At 50.9% G+C, this 13,555-nt stretch overlaps 1 protein-coding gene across 10 annotated transcripts in view; it reads left to right on the forward strand.

Moving 5' to 3' along the window:
- Positions 1–13,555, forward strand: part of TMEM164 (transmembrane protein 164) — a 214,739-nt gene that overhangs the window by 163,818 nt on the left and 37,366 nt on the right. The window contains exon 1 of one of the 10 annotated variants that reach the window (XM_085008169.1): positions 5,586–5,872. The exons of the other annotated variants lie outside the window; for them this stretch is intronic. Within the exon in view, the coding sequence (XP_084864295.1) occupies positions 5,601–5,872 (272 nt within the window). The 5' untranslated portion in view covers positions 5,586–5,600. Of the gene's footprint in view, positions 1–5,585; positions 5,873–13,555 lie in introns of those variants that run through there. 10 annotated transcript variants of the gene reach the window in all.

Below are 13,555 nucleotides of genomic sequence, written 5' to 3' on the forward strand. Positions count from 1 at the left end.
AGATGGCTTCCTATCACGTTACAGTCAGTTGCAGACAGCTCAGAATCCTGTTTATGCTCATCACTGCTTTGAAATGATGGTAGTTGCCAGCTCTTATTATTAAACACATTAATAAAGAAACATAAGTACTATATTACAAATGTGCTTAACTATTTTCATAACCATGTATTAATGTTACTGGTTTCTTTTGTAACCCTGTGCCTTTTATGTTATGCGTTTAAAACCTTGTTCTGAGAAGAGATTCATCAGTGTCCTCATGTTTCCAGAGGGGTCCCTGCCAGGCGCCAGGAAGGCGAAGAAGCCCCGCCTCCAGGCTGCTTGCAAACCCCTCTATGTTTCCCTAGAGGGCGCTCTTGTTTCAGACTTGGGGAACAGCGGACTTTGCGGCTTGCCGTGGGGCTGACCAAGTTGTTTTGAAGTCCAGGCAAATCAGACGCCCTTTGGGGACATTTCAGGAAACTGGCGTGTCAGAACCCCAGTGTCGTTTGATCCGGGCAAGCCACTTCTCTCTTGAGGGGACTCTAAGCTGTCTCCTGCAGGATGAGGGTTGAGATACAGCCCCTGTGCCAGCTTCTAAGAAGACAATTAAAGCCAGAGCACTCAGGCCTGTGATGGCTTAAAAACTGTCCCCAAGTTTTCATACAGACCTCAGCTCCACGTTAGCCCACCGTCCTGCTTGTCTCTAGCCTTCGGTTGCTGGGAAAGTACTCTTTCATTAGCTTCGCGGGGCCGCTTTGCTGGTCAGGCGGGCGGCAGGGAAAAGGATGAGGGACTCGAGTAGATTCTGAAGGCTCCTGAGGGGTTTGTGGGTGAGGAAGGAGCTGGCGGATTTGAGACGTTGGCCCAGGGCTGGCCTTGCGCTAGAGGGTGGATAGATGAGTTTGGGAAGACTGTGGGGTTTTCCCTGCTGAAGAAGAAGTATTTGGGGCCCAGGAGTGCTTTGTGGGAGCCAGGGGATTGAGGCAAGGACTTCCTGCCTTAATTTTGTCAGCTTCCAGGAGACACGTCTCCTCACAGCTAGCCAGACTGGGGGCCCCTGTACAGGTAGCTTTCCCCAGAACTCCCAGCTCCAGCACTGTGCCTAAGGCAGTGTGGCTGGAGGACAGAGCATCAGAATTGCCTGAGATGGGAGTTCCGTTGCGGCTCAGCGGTAATGAACCTGACTAGGATCCATGAAGACGCAGGTTCGATCCCTGGCCCCGCTCAGTGGGTCAAGGATCCGGCCTTGCAGTGAGCTCTCAGACGCAGCTCAGATCCTGTGTGGCTGTGGCTGTGGTGTAGGCCAGCAGCTACAGCTCTGATTCCACCCCATAGCCTGGGAACTTCCATATGCTGCAGGTGTGGCCCTAAAAAGACACCCCCCCCCAAAAAAAAAAGAATCACCTGAGATGGTTGTTTGTCAGATGGAAATTCCAAGATCTCCTGAATTCTAGTCCCTGGTGCAGAACCCGGGAATCTGCATTTCCCGTGGATTCTCTAGGACAGGGGTTCTCAAAGCACGGTCCCTGGAACCTGGGAACCTGTTAGAAATACAGATGCTCAGATTCTTGATTCTAGGCCCTGTCCCAGACCTACTGAATCAGAAACTCTGGGGTGGGCTCAGCAAAGCTTCCTTTTATAAGCCCTCCAGGGGATTCTGATACGGATGGAAAGTTTAGCCTCATTGCCTCCTTTGATCCAAGAGCTGGTTCCCCCTTGAAAGTTCACCGAGACCCAGGGAATACTAACTGCACTGTGCACTGTTATGTGAGGCCCAGTGGCGGGTCCTGTTAGTTGTTGTTGTTGTGTTGTTTTTCCTTTTTTTGGCCACCCCACACTATATGAAGTCCTCGGGCCAGGGATCAGATCTGAGGCACAGTTGTGATCTACGCCACAGCTGTGGCAATGCTGGATCCTTAATCCACTCTTCTAGGCTGGGGATTGAAGCTGCGTCTCAGCACCCTAGAGATGCCACTGATCGATCCCCTTGCGCCCCAGCGCGAATTCCTGGCAGGTCCTATTTAAATAGCACTTGTCCCTGGAGTATCTCTGGGCTCCTTTAGCATTTCTTTTCTTACAGTGCTCCTGCAAGGCAGAAAGGGCCTGGGAATTCGCTGCCAGCAGGACTCTGATGCTTAGAGGAGTTTGGATGCTCATGGGGTGGCGGGGGGCCGGGTGGAGCCACACAGTAGCTTGGGACGAGTAGGGGCCTGGGTCTCTGGGCTCCAGTGCTTGTTCACTAGGCCAGGTCCACCTTGCCAATGGGAAATTGGTCAGTCCAGCTAAGAAAGAATTAGAAAACTGTATTCAAGCCAAATTTGAGGATTACAACTGGAGAAGAGCATCTCGGGGAGCTTTAAGCACTGTTCTGCCCGTTAGAAGTTGAGACGGTTGATTTCAGTTTTTTGAGACAGAGGGCTGTACGTAGTATTGGCAGTTTACACAATCCAGATCTAAGGTCACCCTGGTGGGTCGTGAGACCTCTTACAAGATCAAAAGGGAAAGTTACCTTTGAGGCGCTGCCTTGCTGATGCTGGGAGAAGGTTGCTCTTTATGGTTGAGCAGGTATTCCTGCCAGCAGGGGGCCCTGGCCGCTGCAGAATGCAGACACACAGTGCACAGTGGGGGAGAGCGGAGGCCAAAGGGCAGAGAATGTTTGTGTTTGCATTTTTCTTGTCTTGCCACAAAATAGGAATTTTATTTCCCAACCCGTTGGAGTCTTTGCTAGCCCACCGTCCTCACTCTGTGTGCCGTTGGCAGAAGGCTGGCTCTCTGATCCTCATGGGTAAAGGTGGGTCTCTACGCTGCCTTCGCTGTAGGCTTAGGTGGCCCCGTCAGCCCCCACTAGGCGCTTTGAAGGGCCAAGCCTGGTGTGCCTGGGCTGTCCAGCCCCTCAGGATAGGTTAGCAAGGTGGCTCACAAAAGATAGAAATGAAAGTGTCTCATTTCGAGGGCACCAGAGATCGGCTGGCATTGTCGTTGGACCTTGGACTTGTCATTCGCTTGCCTGACTGCACACCTGCCTGCACCTTCTCTGATGTTCCCCATCCCACTGAGGGGTACCACCACCCACTCATCACCCAGGCCAGGAATCGAATCATTGGCCCTTTACACCCCCACCCCACCCCATCCAATCAGTGACCAGATCCTGTCCATCTGACCTCCTGATCATTTCTCGAATTCATTCCTACCGCTCCCATTTTATTGAGTTCCGATCATCTCTGACTTGGGCTATTACAACAGCCTCAACACTCGTCTCCCTGCCTCTAGCCTCGCCCTACACATTTCAGTCAGTAGCCGGGTCGGGGACTCTGTCCCTTGCTACGTAAAGCGTGGTCTGAGGACCAGCAGCACCTGGGAGCTAGTTAGAAATGCAGAGTCTCTGTCCCCCACCCCCCAGAGCAACTGCAGCAGAACCCACCTTTTAACACCATCTCAAGGGGATTTTGTAAAGTCCAAAATAACATCATGTCACAGACAGACTTCCTCAAGAACGGGCCCTCGTCTCCTGTTTATCCCTTTCTCCTCCATAATAGTCCACTGACGCTGAACCGTATAAAGTTATTAAACACGCCAGGCCTCTTGCTTCATTCTTTGAGACTCTTATGTGTTGACGTGTCAGGCACTCGCTGGGGAGAAAGCGGTGACTAAAGCGGGTGCATATCCTGGCTTCCATGGAGCTTGCATTCTTTTATGGGGGGAGACAGTGAAGAAGTGAGTAAATAAGAAGTAAGAAAAATTCTGTAAGCAGTCAGATGATGTTAAGTGTCCAGAGGAAGAGCGGAAGCAGCATAAGGGGGCAAGTGCTGCCAAGTGGGCGCGGAGAGTAAAAGAAGGCCTTGCTGAGACTGATGTTTGAGTGTGGGCTCGCAGGCTTCTGGATACCTGGGGGAAGAATATGCCAAGCGGGGGAAGTGACACGTGGAAAGGCTCTGAGACAGGAGTGTCTCTAGAATATTCCAGCAACAGCACGTAGGTCAGTGTGTCCAGAGCCACGTGAAGGAAGGGGAACGTGGTAGGAGATGAGATCAGAGAGATGTTATACATGAGGGGCAGATGACACATAGGTCCCTGTAGACCATTGTAAGAACTTGACATTTTCTCCTTAGGGAGATTGGGGGGGCGGTTTGAGCAGACGCCTGACATGATCTGCATTCATTTTTCAAGGGATCCTAGAAGTTCCCTTGTGGAACAGCGGGTGAAGGCTCCAGCGTGGTCACTGCAGCAGCTTGGGTTGCCGCTGTGGCACGGGTTTGACCCCCTAGTCCAGGGATTTCCACATGTCCCGGGTGTAGCCGATAATAATGATAGTAATTTTTCAAGGGATCACTCAGGCGCTGTGCCGAAATTTGTCTGTAGGGGCACAGAGATAGAAGTAGGAAGACCTATAAATTATGTTTGTAGCAGAAGAGGAAGGAGATGCTAGTGGCTTAGGCTAGGGTACCAACCGGAGAGGCACAGAAAAGTCGTTGGATTCTGGATACATCTTTAAAGTACAGCCAACAGGATTTGCTAATGGATCAGATGTGGGTTATGAGAGCGAGAGAGGGGTCAAGGATGAGTCTAAGGTTTTTGATCTGAGTGACCTAAATGAATTACTGTTTATTGAGATGAGGAGAAAGGGCTTTTGTGCTTGTTTAATGCTTTGTTGGAGCAAGGCAGGTGGCGAAGACGTGCTCTTTGGTTACCTACTGTTGTGTCACAAACATCCCCAAAACTCAGTAGCTTAAAACAGTGACTTAATATTTTTCGCAGTTGTATAGGTTGACTGGCACATTCTCTGTCGTGAGCTTAATGTGTCCTCCCCTCCAGTGCATATGTTGAGGTCATAACCCCTAATGTGATGTTTTGGAGATGGGGCCTTTGTGAGATAATTCGGGTTGAATGAGGTCATGGGGTGGGGCCTTCATGAATGGAGCTAGCGCCCTTCTAAGAAGCAGCCAGAGAGTTCCCTTCTGCCCTGAGAGAACTTGGTAAAAAGTTGGCTGTCTATGAGCAATGAAATGGGGTCTCCCAAGGGGATCCTGTGGATCCCGCCACCATGCTGGATTGAGCCGATCCCTAGGGGATCCAGTGGATTCCAGCACAACACAGGATTCTTCTGATCCCGAGGGGATCCAGTGGATCCCGCCACCACTCAGGATTCACCCAAGTCTGCCAGTGCCTTGATCTTGGACTGCCCAGTCTCTGGAACTGTGGTTTAAGCCTCTCAGTCTGTGGTATTTTGTTATGGCTGCCCTATGACATTTTCTGATGGTCCTGCCTGGGCTCAACTGGGATGGCTGGGCTTCTCTATCCACAAGGCCTTTCATGGCAAGGGAGTCTCAAAGCAGCATTCCAAGAGGCCAAGCCTCAGCACATGAGAGCGTTATCAGGCTTCTGATTGCATCTTTTTGATGAAGTCCCAGTGACCAAAGCAAGTTGCGTGGCTGAGCCAGATGGGCCATGTGGCCAAGTCAGTGTGGGAGATGCATACGTAAGGGTGTGGACGCCGGGAGGGTATGCTTCACTGGGAGCCCGTACTGTGACAATTTATAATAGGAGCCAAAATCAAAAGCTGAGTTTAAGAATGAGACGCCCACTTAAATATTCAAGTGTAGATATTGAATACATTGTGAGCTATGCGAGCCTGGAGTTCAAGGCAGAGGTCCAGGCTGAGATACAATCGTTGGCGTCATCAGCACATTGATTGTATCAGCGCCATGAGATTGGTTGAAATCACCAAGGGAATGCGGTTCTATAGAGAAGAGGAAAGCTCTGAGTTTGTGCAGTCTCATCCTCTCCATCATTTAGAGGTCAAGGAGACCAAGAAGAAGCAGGCTCTAAGGCAGGAGGAGAACCAAGAGAGCAGATATCGCAGGAACCAGGGGAAGAAGGTTTCCAGAAAGAAAAGGTGCGTAAGATGAGGCCTGAGAATTGACCTTTGGATTTAGCGATGAGAAGGTTATTAATGATCTTGGTGGGAGCTGTTTTGGTAGAGTGGGGGCTGGGAGGTAAACGCGGAAGGCTGATGAGCTCTGGTTGAGAGAGAACGGGAGGAGAGGGACTGCAGGCAGGGGAGTATAGGCAACTGCCGTCCAGTAAAAATATGTAAGCCACATGTATAATTTCAAATGTTCTAGTGGTCACCCTAAAAAGAGGTAAAAGAGGAGTTCCCTGGTGGTCTAGCGGGTTAAGGACCGGGTGTTGCTGTGGCAGGGGTTCGATCCCTGGCCTGGGAATTTCCACATGCCAGGAGGTGTGACTAAAAAAGAAAAAGAGGCAAAAGAAACAGTTGAGATTGGAGTTCCCATTGTGGCTCAGCAGCCTAAGAACCTGACATAGTGTCTGTGAGGATGTGGGTTCGATTCCTGGCCTCCCTCAGTGGGTTAAGGATCCTGTGTTGCTTCAAGCCGCAGCAGAGGTCTCAGATGTGGATCAGATCTGGTGTTGTCATGGCTGTGGTGTATGCTGGCAGCTGCAGCTCTAATTCACCCCCTAGCCTGGGAACTTCCGTATGCTACAGATGCAGCTGTAAAAAGAAAACAGATGAAATAAATTTTAGCAGTCTAATTTAACCCACTATATCTAAAACATTATCATGCCAGTATAATCACTATAAAATCATTACCAGGATATTTTACATCCTTTAAAACCCAGTAGTGTAGTTTACACTAATAGCACATCTCAATTCAAACCAGCCACATCTCAGATGTTAAATAGCCCCGCGTGACAATGGCTACCATATTGGATGGGACAGGTATATATAGATCATTCTCTCAAGGAGTTTTGCTCTAAAGATGACCACAGGAATGAGGTGGTTGCAAGAGTGAAGTGAGGTCAGGTGTGCGTGTCTGTTTTTAGAATGGGAGCTGTGACGTATGCTCGTTTCTGTGCTAGTAGGAATAATCCAGTAGAGAAGAAGAAACTATTGATGTAGGAGAAAGAGGAAACAGACTCTCGAATGATATCCAGAGCGGACGGGATTTGGGTACAAAAGAGAAGGCCTGTCTGGGCTAGGATCTTGGGCACTTCATCCAGGGCAACAGGGCAGAGAAGTGGTTAGATTTGATCTGATTCCTTTTTTTTTTTTTTTTTCCTCAGTGAGGTAGGACTCAGGGTCATCACATCTGAGAGTAAGAATGGGATAGGAGTATCGAAGGTCTGAGAAGAGAGGAGAAAAATACTAAATTGTGGCTTGAGAGAGGGAACGGATTGGCTGGCAGCATGAAAGATGCACTTAGGTTTGTGATCACGGCTCTAAAGTGAGAACAGTCAGCACCGTTGTTTTTCTCCAGCCACGATTGGGAGGTTGGGACTTTAACCAGGGCTGGGGTTTTTTTTTCCCCCAAGATGAGTGCGGTTATGAGAGGGGCCATGGTAGCCCCAGGGACCCACCAGGGGCGATTTGAGCAACGGGCCATGGAATGCACGGGGGGAAGAGGGAGCTGTGAGGGACAGCAAGAAAGAGGGTAGGACCCATGGATCACAGATTCCTGTGGGTCCCAGATTCCGGTTGAGGTCAGGGTTAGAGCGGACTAGCTGGAAGGACAGAAGTGGTGGTTGAAGAGGGCATGCGTGACTTAACGAGGGCCTGCAGATATTCATGACTGTACAGTCTCAGGCATGACTGGCCGAGGTGACATGGGGACAAAATCATTGAGAGGAGGCTCAGGAGCTGAGAGGCCGGGGCCTGGAGGCATATGTTGACCCTATCAGGCGGTAAGGACAGGACTGTTTTTGGAGAGAAAGGTACTGAGCCAAGCGCTAACGTCCTTGAGGAACATCAAGGGCCTTGACCCAGGGGTCTCTAGACAACCATAAAGGGGAAGGGTCGTGGGTGGCATTGCAGGCTTCTCCGGAGAAAGGAAGCCCAGTGGTCTGGAAGTAGCACTGCAGAGAAAGAGGTGACCTGCTCTACCTCTAGGGGCTCAAACCAGTGAGTACTTTGGAGGGCGGGCTAAAGGCGAAGCAGGCTCTGTGTGAGGAGACGGAGGTTAGGGAAGGGCAAAAGGATGAAGAGGGCATTCAGAGAAGTGATGCAACTACTGGGAATTTAGCTAATGACGTCTCTGTGGATTTGCACGTTCGGTTCCCCTTTCCTGGAATTCCCGTCCTGTCCTTGTGCACCTGGACAGCTTTCCTTTATCCTTTACCACCCGGCTCCTGCAACACTACTTTCCTGAAATTGCCCCAGCAGAGATGCCCAGTGGCCAGCAGGTTGCCAAAGCCATTGGACGTGTTTGTCTTTATTGAAGCTCTGTAGAGAAATGTGTTCCCAGTGGAATTTTCTATGACGATGGGAATGTCTTATCTCTGTGCTGTCCACTATGGTAGCCACCAGGCCTGTGTGGTTTATCGGGCACCTAAAATGTGACTGGTGCTATTGAGGAATGAGATTTCTAATTTTATTTCATGTTAATCCATTTAAATGTAAGTTGCCACCTGTGGCTCAGGGCAAGTTTTAATTTTGTCTTCCATCCTTCTCTCTCTGTCTTTTTTTTTTTTTTTTTTGGCCATATCTTTGGCATGTGAAAGTTCCTGGGTCAAGGATCGAACCTGTGCCACAGCAGCAATCCAAGCTGCTGCAGTAATGCTGGATCCTTAACCTGCTGTACCACAGGAGAACTCCCCAGTCCTGGTCTTCTAATGAGTCTTCTTTCTCCTGGTAACTTTTGGCTGTTTCCCAGACTCTGTCCTTGGTCCTTTAATCTCATTCTGTAGATTCTTCCCATGTTGATCTTACCTATACCCTAAACTCTGTTTCTGGGCCGTCTCCCTCTCCAGAGCTCAAGATCTGGACTCCTATAGCCTGTTGGAGATGTCCGCTCGGGTAGCCTGTAGGCGTTCAGTGTCACCATGTCCCCAACCTGAACTCTTCTCTCCCCTGAATCAACTCTGGGTTACTGAAGTCCTAGACTTGGGGGTTACCCTAGATGGCACCTTCGTGTCTGACGAATTGCCAGGTCATCCACCTCTGCCTCAGCATCCGAACTGGTCTTCAGTCTTGTGCCTCTCCTGCCCAGTATCCACCCTGCTGCCAGAGCAGTCTAGCCAGCTGCAACATAAATCTGACCTTGACTCCCCGGTTTGAAACCTCTCAGTGGTGTGTCATTGTACAGAGGATGAAGGCCGAGTTCCCGGGCGCAGCACGAAGGCTCTTCATGACCAGAGCCTGCTTGCCTGTCTCTCCGGCTTCCTCTCTTGACACACGGCCCCTCCCACATGATGCTCCAGTAACACAGACCTGCTTGGTACAACACGCCAGCGGCATGCTGGTTCCGGCCACCATGCCTTTTCGCAGACTACTGCCCCAAATGTCTTTTCTTCTCTTTAAGCTCCTGTCCCCATCTTCTCCTCCTCCAAAACTCACCCCAACCGTCATCTTCTCCAGCTCCTCTTCCTCAGTGTCCCCATTACTCAGCGTGCTTACTTCATCGCACCATCTTCTTGGTCACGTGTAAGCTGCAGGGTAGGTCCCAAGTTGCTTCTCTTTCATGGGGTCTGGTGCCTGGCGTGCACCCAGTCAACGCTGAATGAATGGGGAGCATGTAAAAGTGAATGAGTTGAAGGGAGCAGGAGGAAGGTTGGAGAATAGGATGCTGCCCTCCCCAGTCTCATCTCTGTGCTCTGAGTCCTTCCCTGGTGGGATCAGAGGGTAAGAGAAAGGGCCCTTGAGACAGGCCTCTTGGGGATCAGTCTTGGCTGCTGGTGGCGCAGTTGACATCTCTCTCAGCACTCATAAGGCTTCCTTCTGGCAGAAATTGATTTCAGAAAAAGCTATTATCTCGGTTTCCCCCTACCTTTAGAGCTGGAACACTTCTAGCCTCCTGGGATGGAAGATGCTAGCAGAAAATGTCACATTTATTTTTTCTTACAGTTAAAAAAAAAAAAGTTTTATGTGTTTAATTTTTCCGAAAGTACTTCAATTTCTATTTTCCTTTAAAAGAAAAACTGGTCTTTCACTGAGATTTTCCCAAGGGCTGCATCCAGGTATATAAAAAAAGAATGATGTGCGTTTGCATATCATTTGCATATATCTGTGTAGACTGGGTCATCTGTTCTCACAGTGCTTGCTTTTTTTTTCCCTTGTTTTTCAAAGAAATTGAATATTTGATCACCTTTGCAATGAAAAGAACCAACAATAGTGAAAAGGCAGGGGAAACCACAGTCACCATTCCCCTTCATGGAAAAAGCTCATCTCTCTCCCGGCTTCCCTGTTGTCGTCCAGTCTTCTTGGAGGTTCGGGGTGGCTGTGGCTGCCATGGTAAAAATAGCAGCTGCCATCTGTGTGCCAGGCTCGCTGCTGTATTTACTTTTTTATCTCTCTTACTCCACTCAGCAGCCCCAAGAGATAGATGTTACTCCCTCCACTGTGTACACAGGAAAATATGCTTAGAGGGGCAGCACAGTGTGCCCGAGGCCACCCCTCTGGGCAGTGGCGGGGGCTCAAACCCCAGGCTGTCTGACCCCAGGGCCCTTTTTTTGAACCACTAAGCTGCGTTTTCCATCGATGCACTGTTTGGCGTTCCGTCGTTTACACTTGCCATCATGAGCCAGGGACTTTTCTACAGAGGTATATAGTTTGTCCAGTTGTTATTTGAATGGCAGTGGATCATTGCAGAACATCGAGGCACCAGAGTTTACTTATCTCCCCAGTTGGTGTGTTTCCAGTGGTTCAGTCTGATAGGTAGCACAGGTGTAAATATTTGTGTGCCCATAAGGGCCGTTTGTTGCGTGTTTGGGGTATGTGATGGTAGTCTTCACAGTTGCATTGTTGAGCTAAAGGGTTATAGCTCTATGGACGCTCCAGAACGTCTGTGCCTTTCATTTCCCAAGCAGTGGTTATTTTTTGAGTGTCTGTTATGTGCCTGGTGCCGGAGGTGAAGAGGCGATTCCGAAATGGCCCCTCCCTCAGAGAACTGGCAGTCTGATGTGGGGCAGATGATGTAAGACAGCACGAATGGTACGAACATGGGGTTTGGACTGGAGGCAGGGAGAGCACTGAGAAACTGGGTGTTCCTTTCCCCCCACAGCCTGAGGCAGGACAGGGTCAGGGGCTTTAAGTGAGAGGGTCAGGGAGGACCACTGAAGCCCTGCTGTGAGGACACTTCCCCCTCCCAACCTCTTTCTGCACCCCCCCCAGCCCCCTGGGCCCTGCAATACTGCCGAGCTGCCACCAGGGGGAGCCAAGCAGAGGCCGGAGGGAAGGGACCCTTGGGGAAACCAGCTGGAGGCTCTAAGCACCTGTCGGTCCTCCGGGTCCCTCTTCCCCTTTAGGCTCCCAGCCACCAGGGTGACCACACGGTGCCCAGTTCCCACTCATTCAGCAGCCAGGAAAGTGCATGCAGTGGGAGCGCACTCCAGGCGCTGTGCTAGATGCTGGGAACACGGAAACAATCCCACTAGGTTCTCCACCCCAGGCGCTCTTGTCTGGACAACTTGGTGCAAAACTTCATATACAACTGGGTGCGATGCAGGTCTGGACAAGTGGCAGTGGGGGTGTTGAGCACTGAGGCCCCTGGCAGTGCCTGAGAGCCCAGTGCTCCACTGTTGGGGCTGTGGCCTCGGTTTATCTATCTACGAAATGGAGGTCAGGATGAGCCCAGTGCCCCCAAAGGATCTTCTGACTCAGATGTGCTGTCAGCTGCGTTTTCTTCACAGAGCCAGCCCGAGCTTCTCCCCCGGAAGGCCCAGCGGGCTCCAGTCACCCCAAATCGCCCCCTTCTGAGGTCTGCATATACTCCTGTGACTTGGGTTACTGTTGTGTCCCAACAACACCTATATCTGGATACTCAGCCCTGTCCTTTTCACGGAGCTTGTGATTCATATAATAATGAAGATAATCAGTCCTCGTTAACGCCCACACATGGCGCTTCAACCATGGCTTAAATGATCTCATCTACCCGGCAACCCTGTGAAGTAGGCAGCGGCACTGCACTTAGTAGATGAGTGAAACTGAGGTCTAGAGATACTGAGGCTCCCCAGGCCCTGAGGTCAAACCGGCAACAAGAGCCGGGATTTGAGAACCTATGTCTGCCCAGCTCCAGTGCCCACACTGTCACCCGTCATGCCACATTTCCCAGAGTGACACCTTCCACTTGCCTATTTCACAGACACCTCACTTTCAGCATGTCTGAAGTGGGCCTCATTTCTCCCCAAATCTGCCTTCTCCTCTCTTCTCCATCACAAGCAATGGCACCATCAACCCAGTGATGCCCGACTAGAACCCTGGGAGTCTTCCTAGATCTGTCCTTACCCTCCCTTCCCAACGTTCGTGTCCTGGTAATTGTTTGCTCCCACTTGTCACCAGCCCTACTGTGGTTATCCTCAAAGCCGTCCATCCTCCCCGCTTCAGGTTCCTGAAGCAGTCTCCCCGCCTCCCCTCTGCTCCAGCCCATCCCCCGCAGCCTGGCCAGGCCGATCACATCACTTCCCAGCTTCAGACCTTCCACCACTTTGTGTGGCACTGTAGCAGAGCTCAAAGCGTGGCCACCCATGGGCTGAAATCCATCCAAGAAGACATGTTTTGTTTGGTCCGCTACACATTCTTAAAACATTTTGAATTATTTGCCAACATTTGAAAAATCAGGAAATACCATATGAAAGTTCCTATTTCTGGCTTCTGCAAAAGCGAAAGACTGGCAACTCTTGGGCCCACAGCCCCTTAGGGCCATGTTTGGGAGGAGCTGAGTGGGGGGCTGCCCTCTCCACAAGGGGCCTGGGCTTTCCATTGGGCTAGTCTCCAGCTTCCCTAGTGTCTCTGGTCACTGCCCTGCGCTCAGTTACCTGCCCGCCTGAGACTTGAGGCATTCAGGGTCATGACCCTGCAGCACACAATGAAGCCCAAAGCCCTCAGCATGGTTTCTCAGGGCCTGCCTGGCCCAGCTTGGAGCAGACCAGCCCTGCCAACCTCTGACTCTTAGTCCTGCTCACTGCCCCATTTCATGGTCGCCGGGGGCCCCAGCCCTTCCCTGGAGTTCTCTCAATTGCCTCGCTCCCACAGATGTCCGCCTTCCTACAGGCTGCTCTTCTGGAATGCCAAGGCCCTCTGTTAGTCCCATTTGCCCTTCAGGACTCTGCTCTGTGCCCCCTCTGCCAAGCAGCTGTACTCCCCACGCCCAGTGCCGTTCTCCCGTGGCACTCGACACAGACCTTGGTCGTGGCACCCATCAGACGGGGTTCTCCTTGTTGCTTGGCTTGTCTGCCTTCCCCACCTGATTGTGAGTCTGAGGCTGCAGGGAGCCTGTCTTCTTTCTATTCCTATTCCCAAAGCCTGGTACAGGGCTTCGTATATGATAGGTGCCTAATAACCGGTGAATGAATAGATGAATCGTGAAAGACGGACCTGGGAAAAATGCTACTCCAGGATATCACGTTGCCACCTACTTGCGTGGGGTGGAAAGTTGCAGGTTCTTTTCATTGTGGAGGCTCCCCCATTGGAGGAGGCACACCCCCGTAGCATCCTGTAAGCCACACCCCTGCTCTGCAAGATCTCAGATACATCCTAGCCTATGGGGATGGCAGGTCCTAGTGACGAGAGAGGGAAAATATATGATTCTTGCTGTTCTAGGAGGAGCAAATTGTCTAAGGATGA

This window comes from Sus scrofa, chromosome X, assembly GCF_054392235.1.
Source record: "Sus scrofa isolate SSC_HxYL_T2T_F1_AM1 chromosome X, Sscrofa_HxYL_maternal_Yorkshire_Landrace_v2.0, whole genome shotgun sequence".
Taxonomy (NCBI): domain Eukaryota; kingdom Metazoa; phylum Chordata; class Mammalia; order Artiodactyla; family Suidae; genus Sus; species Sus scrofa.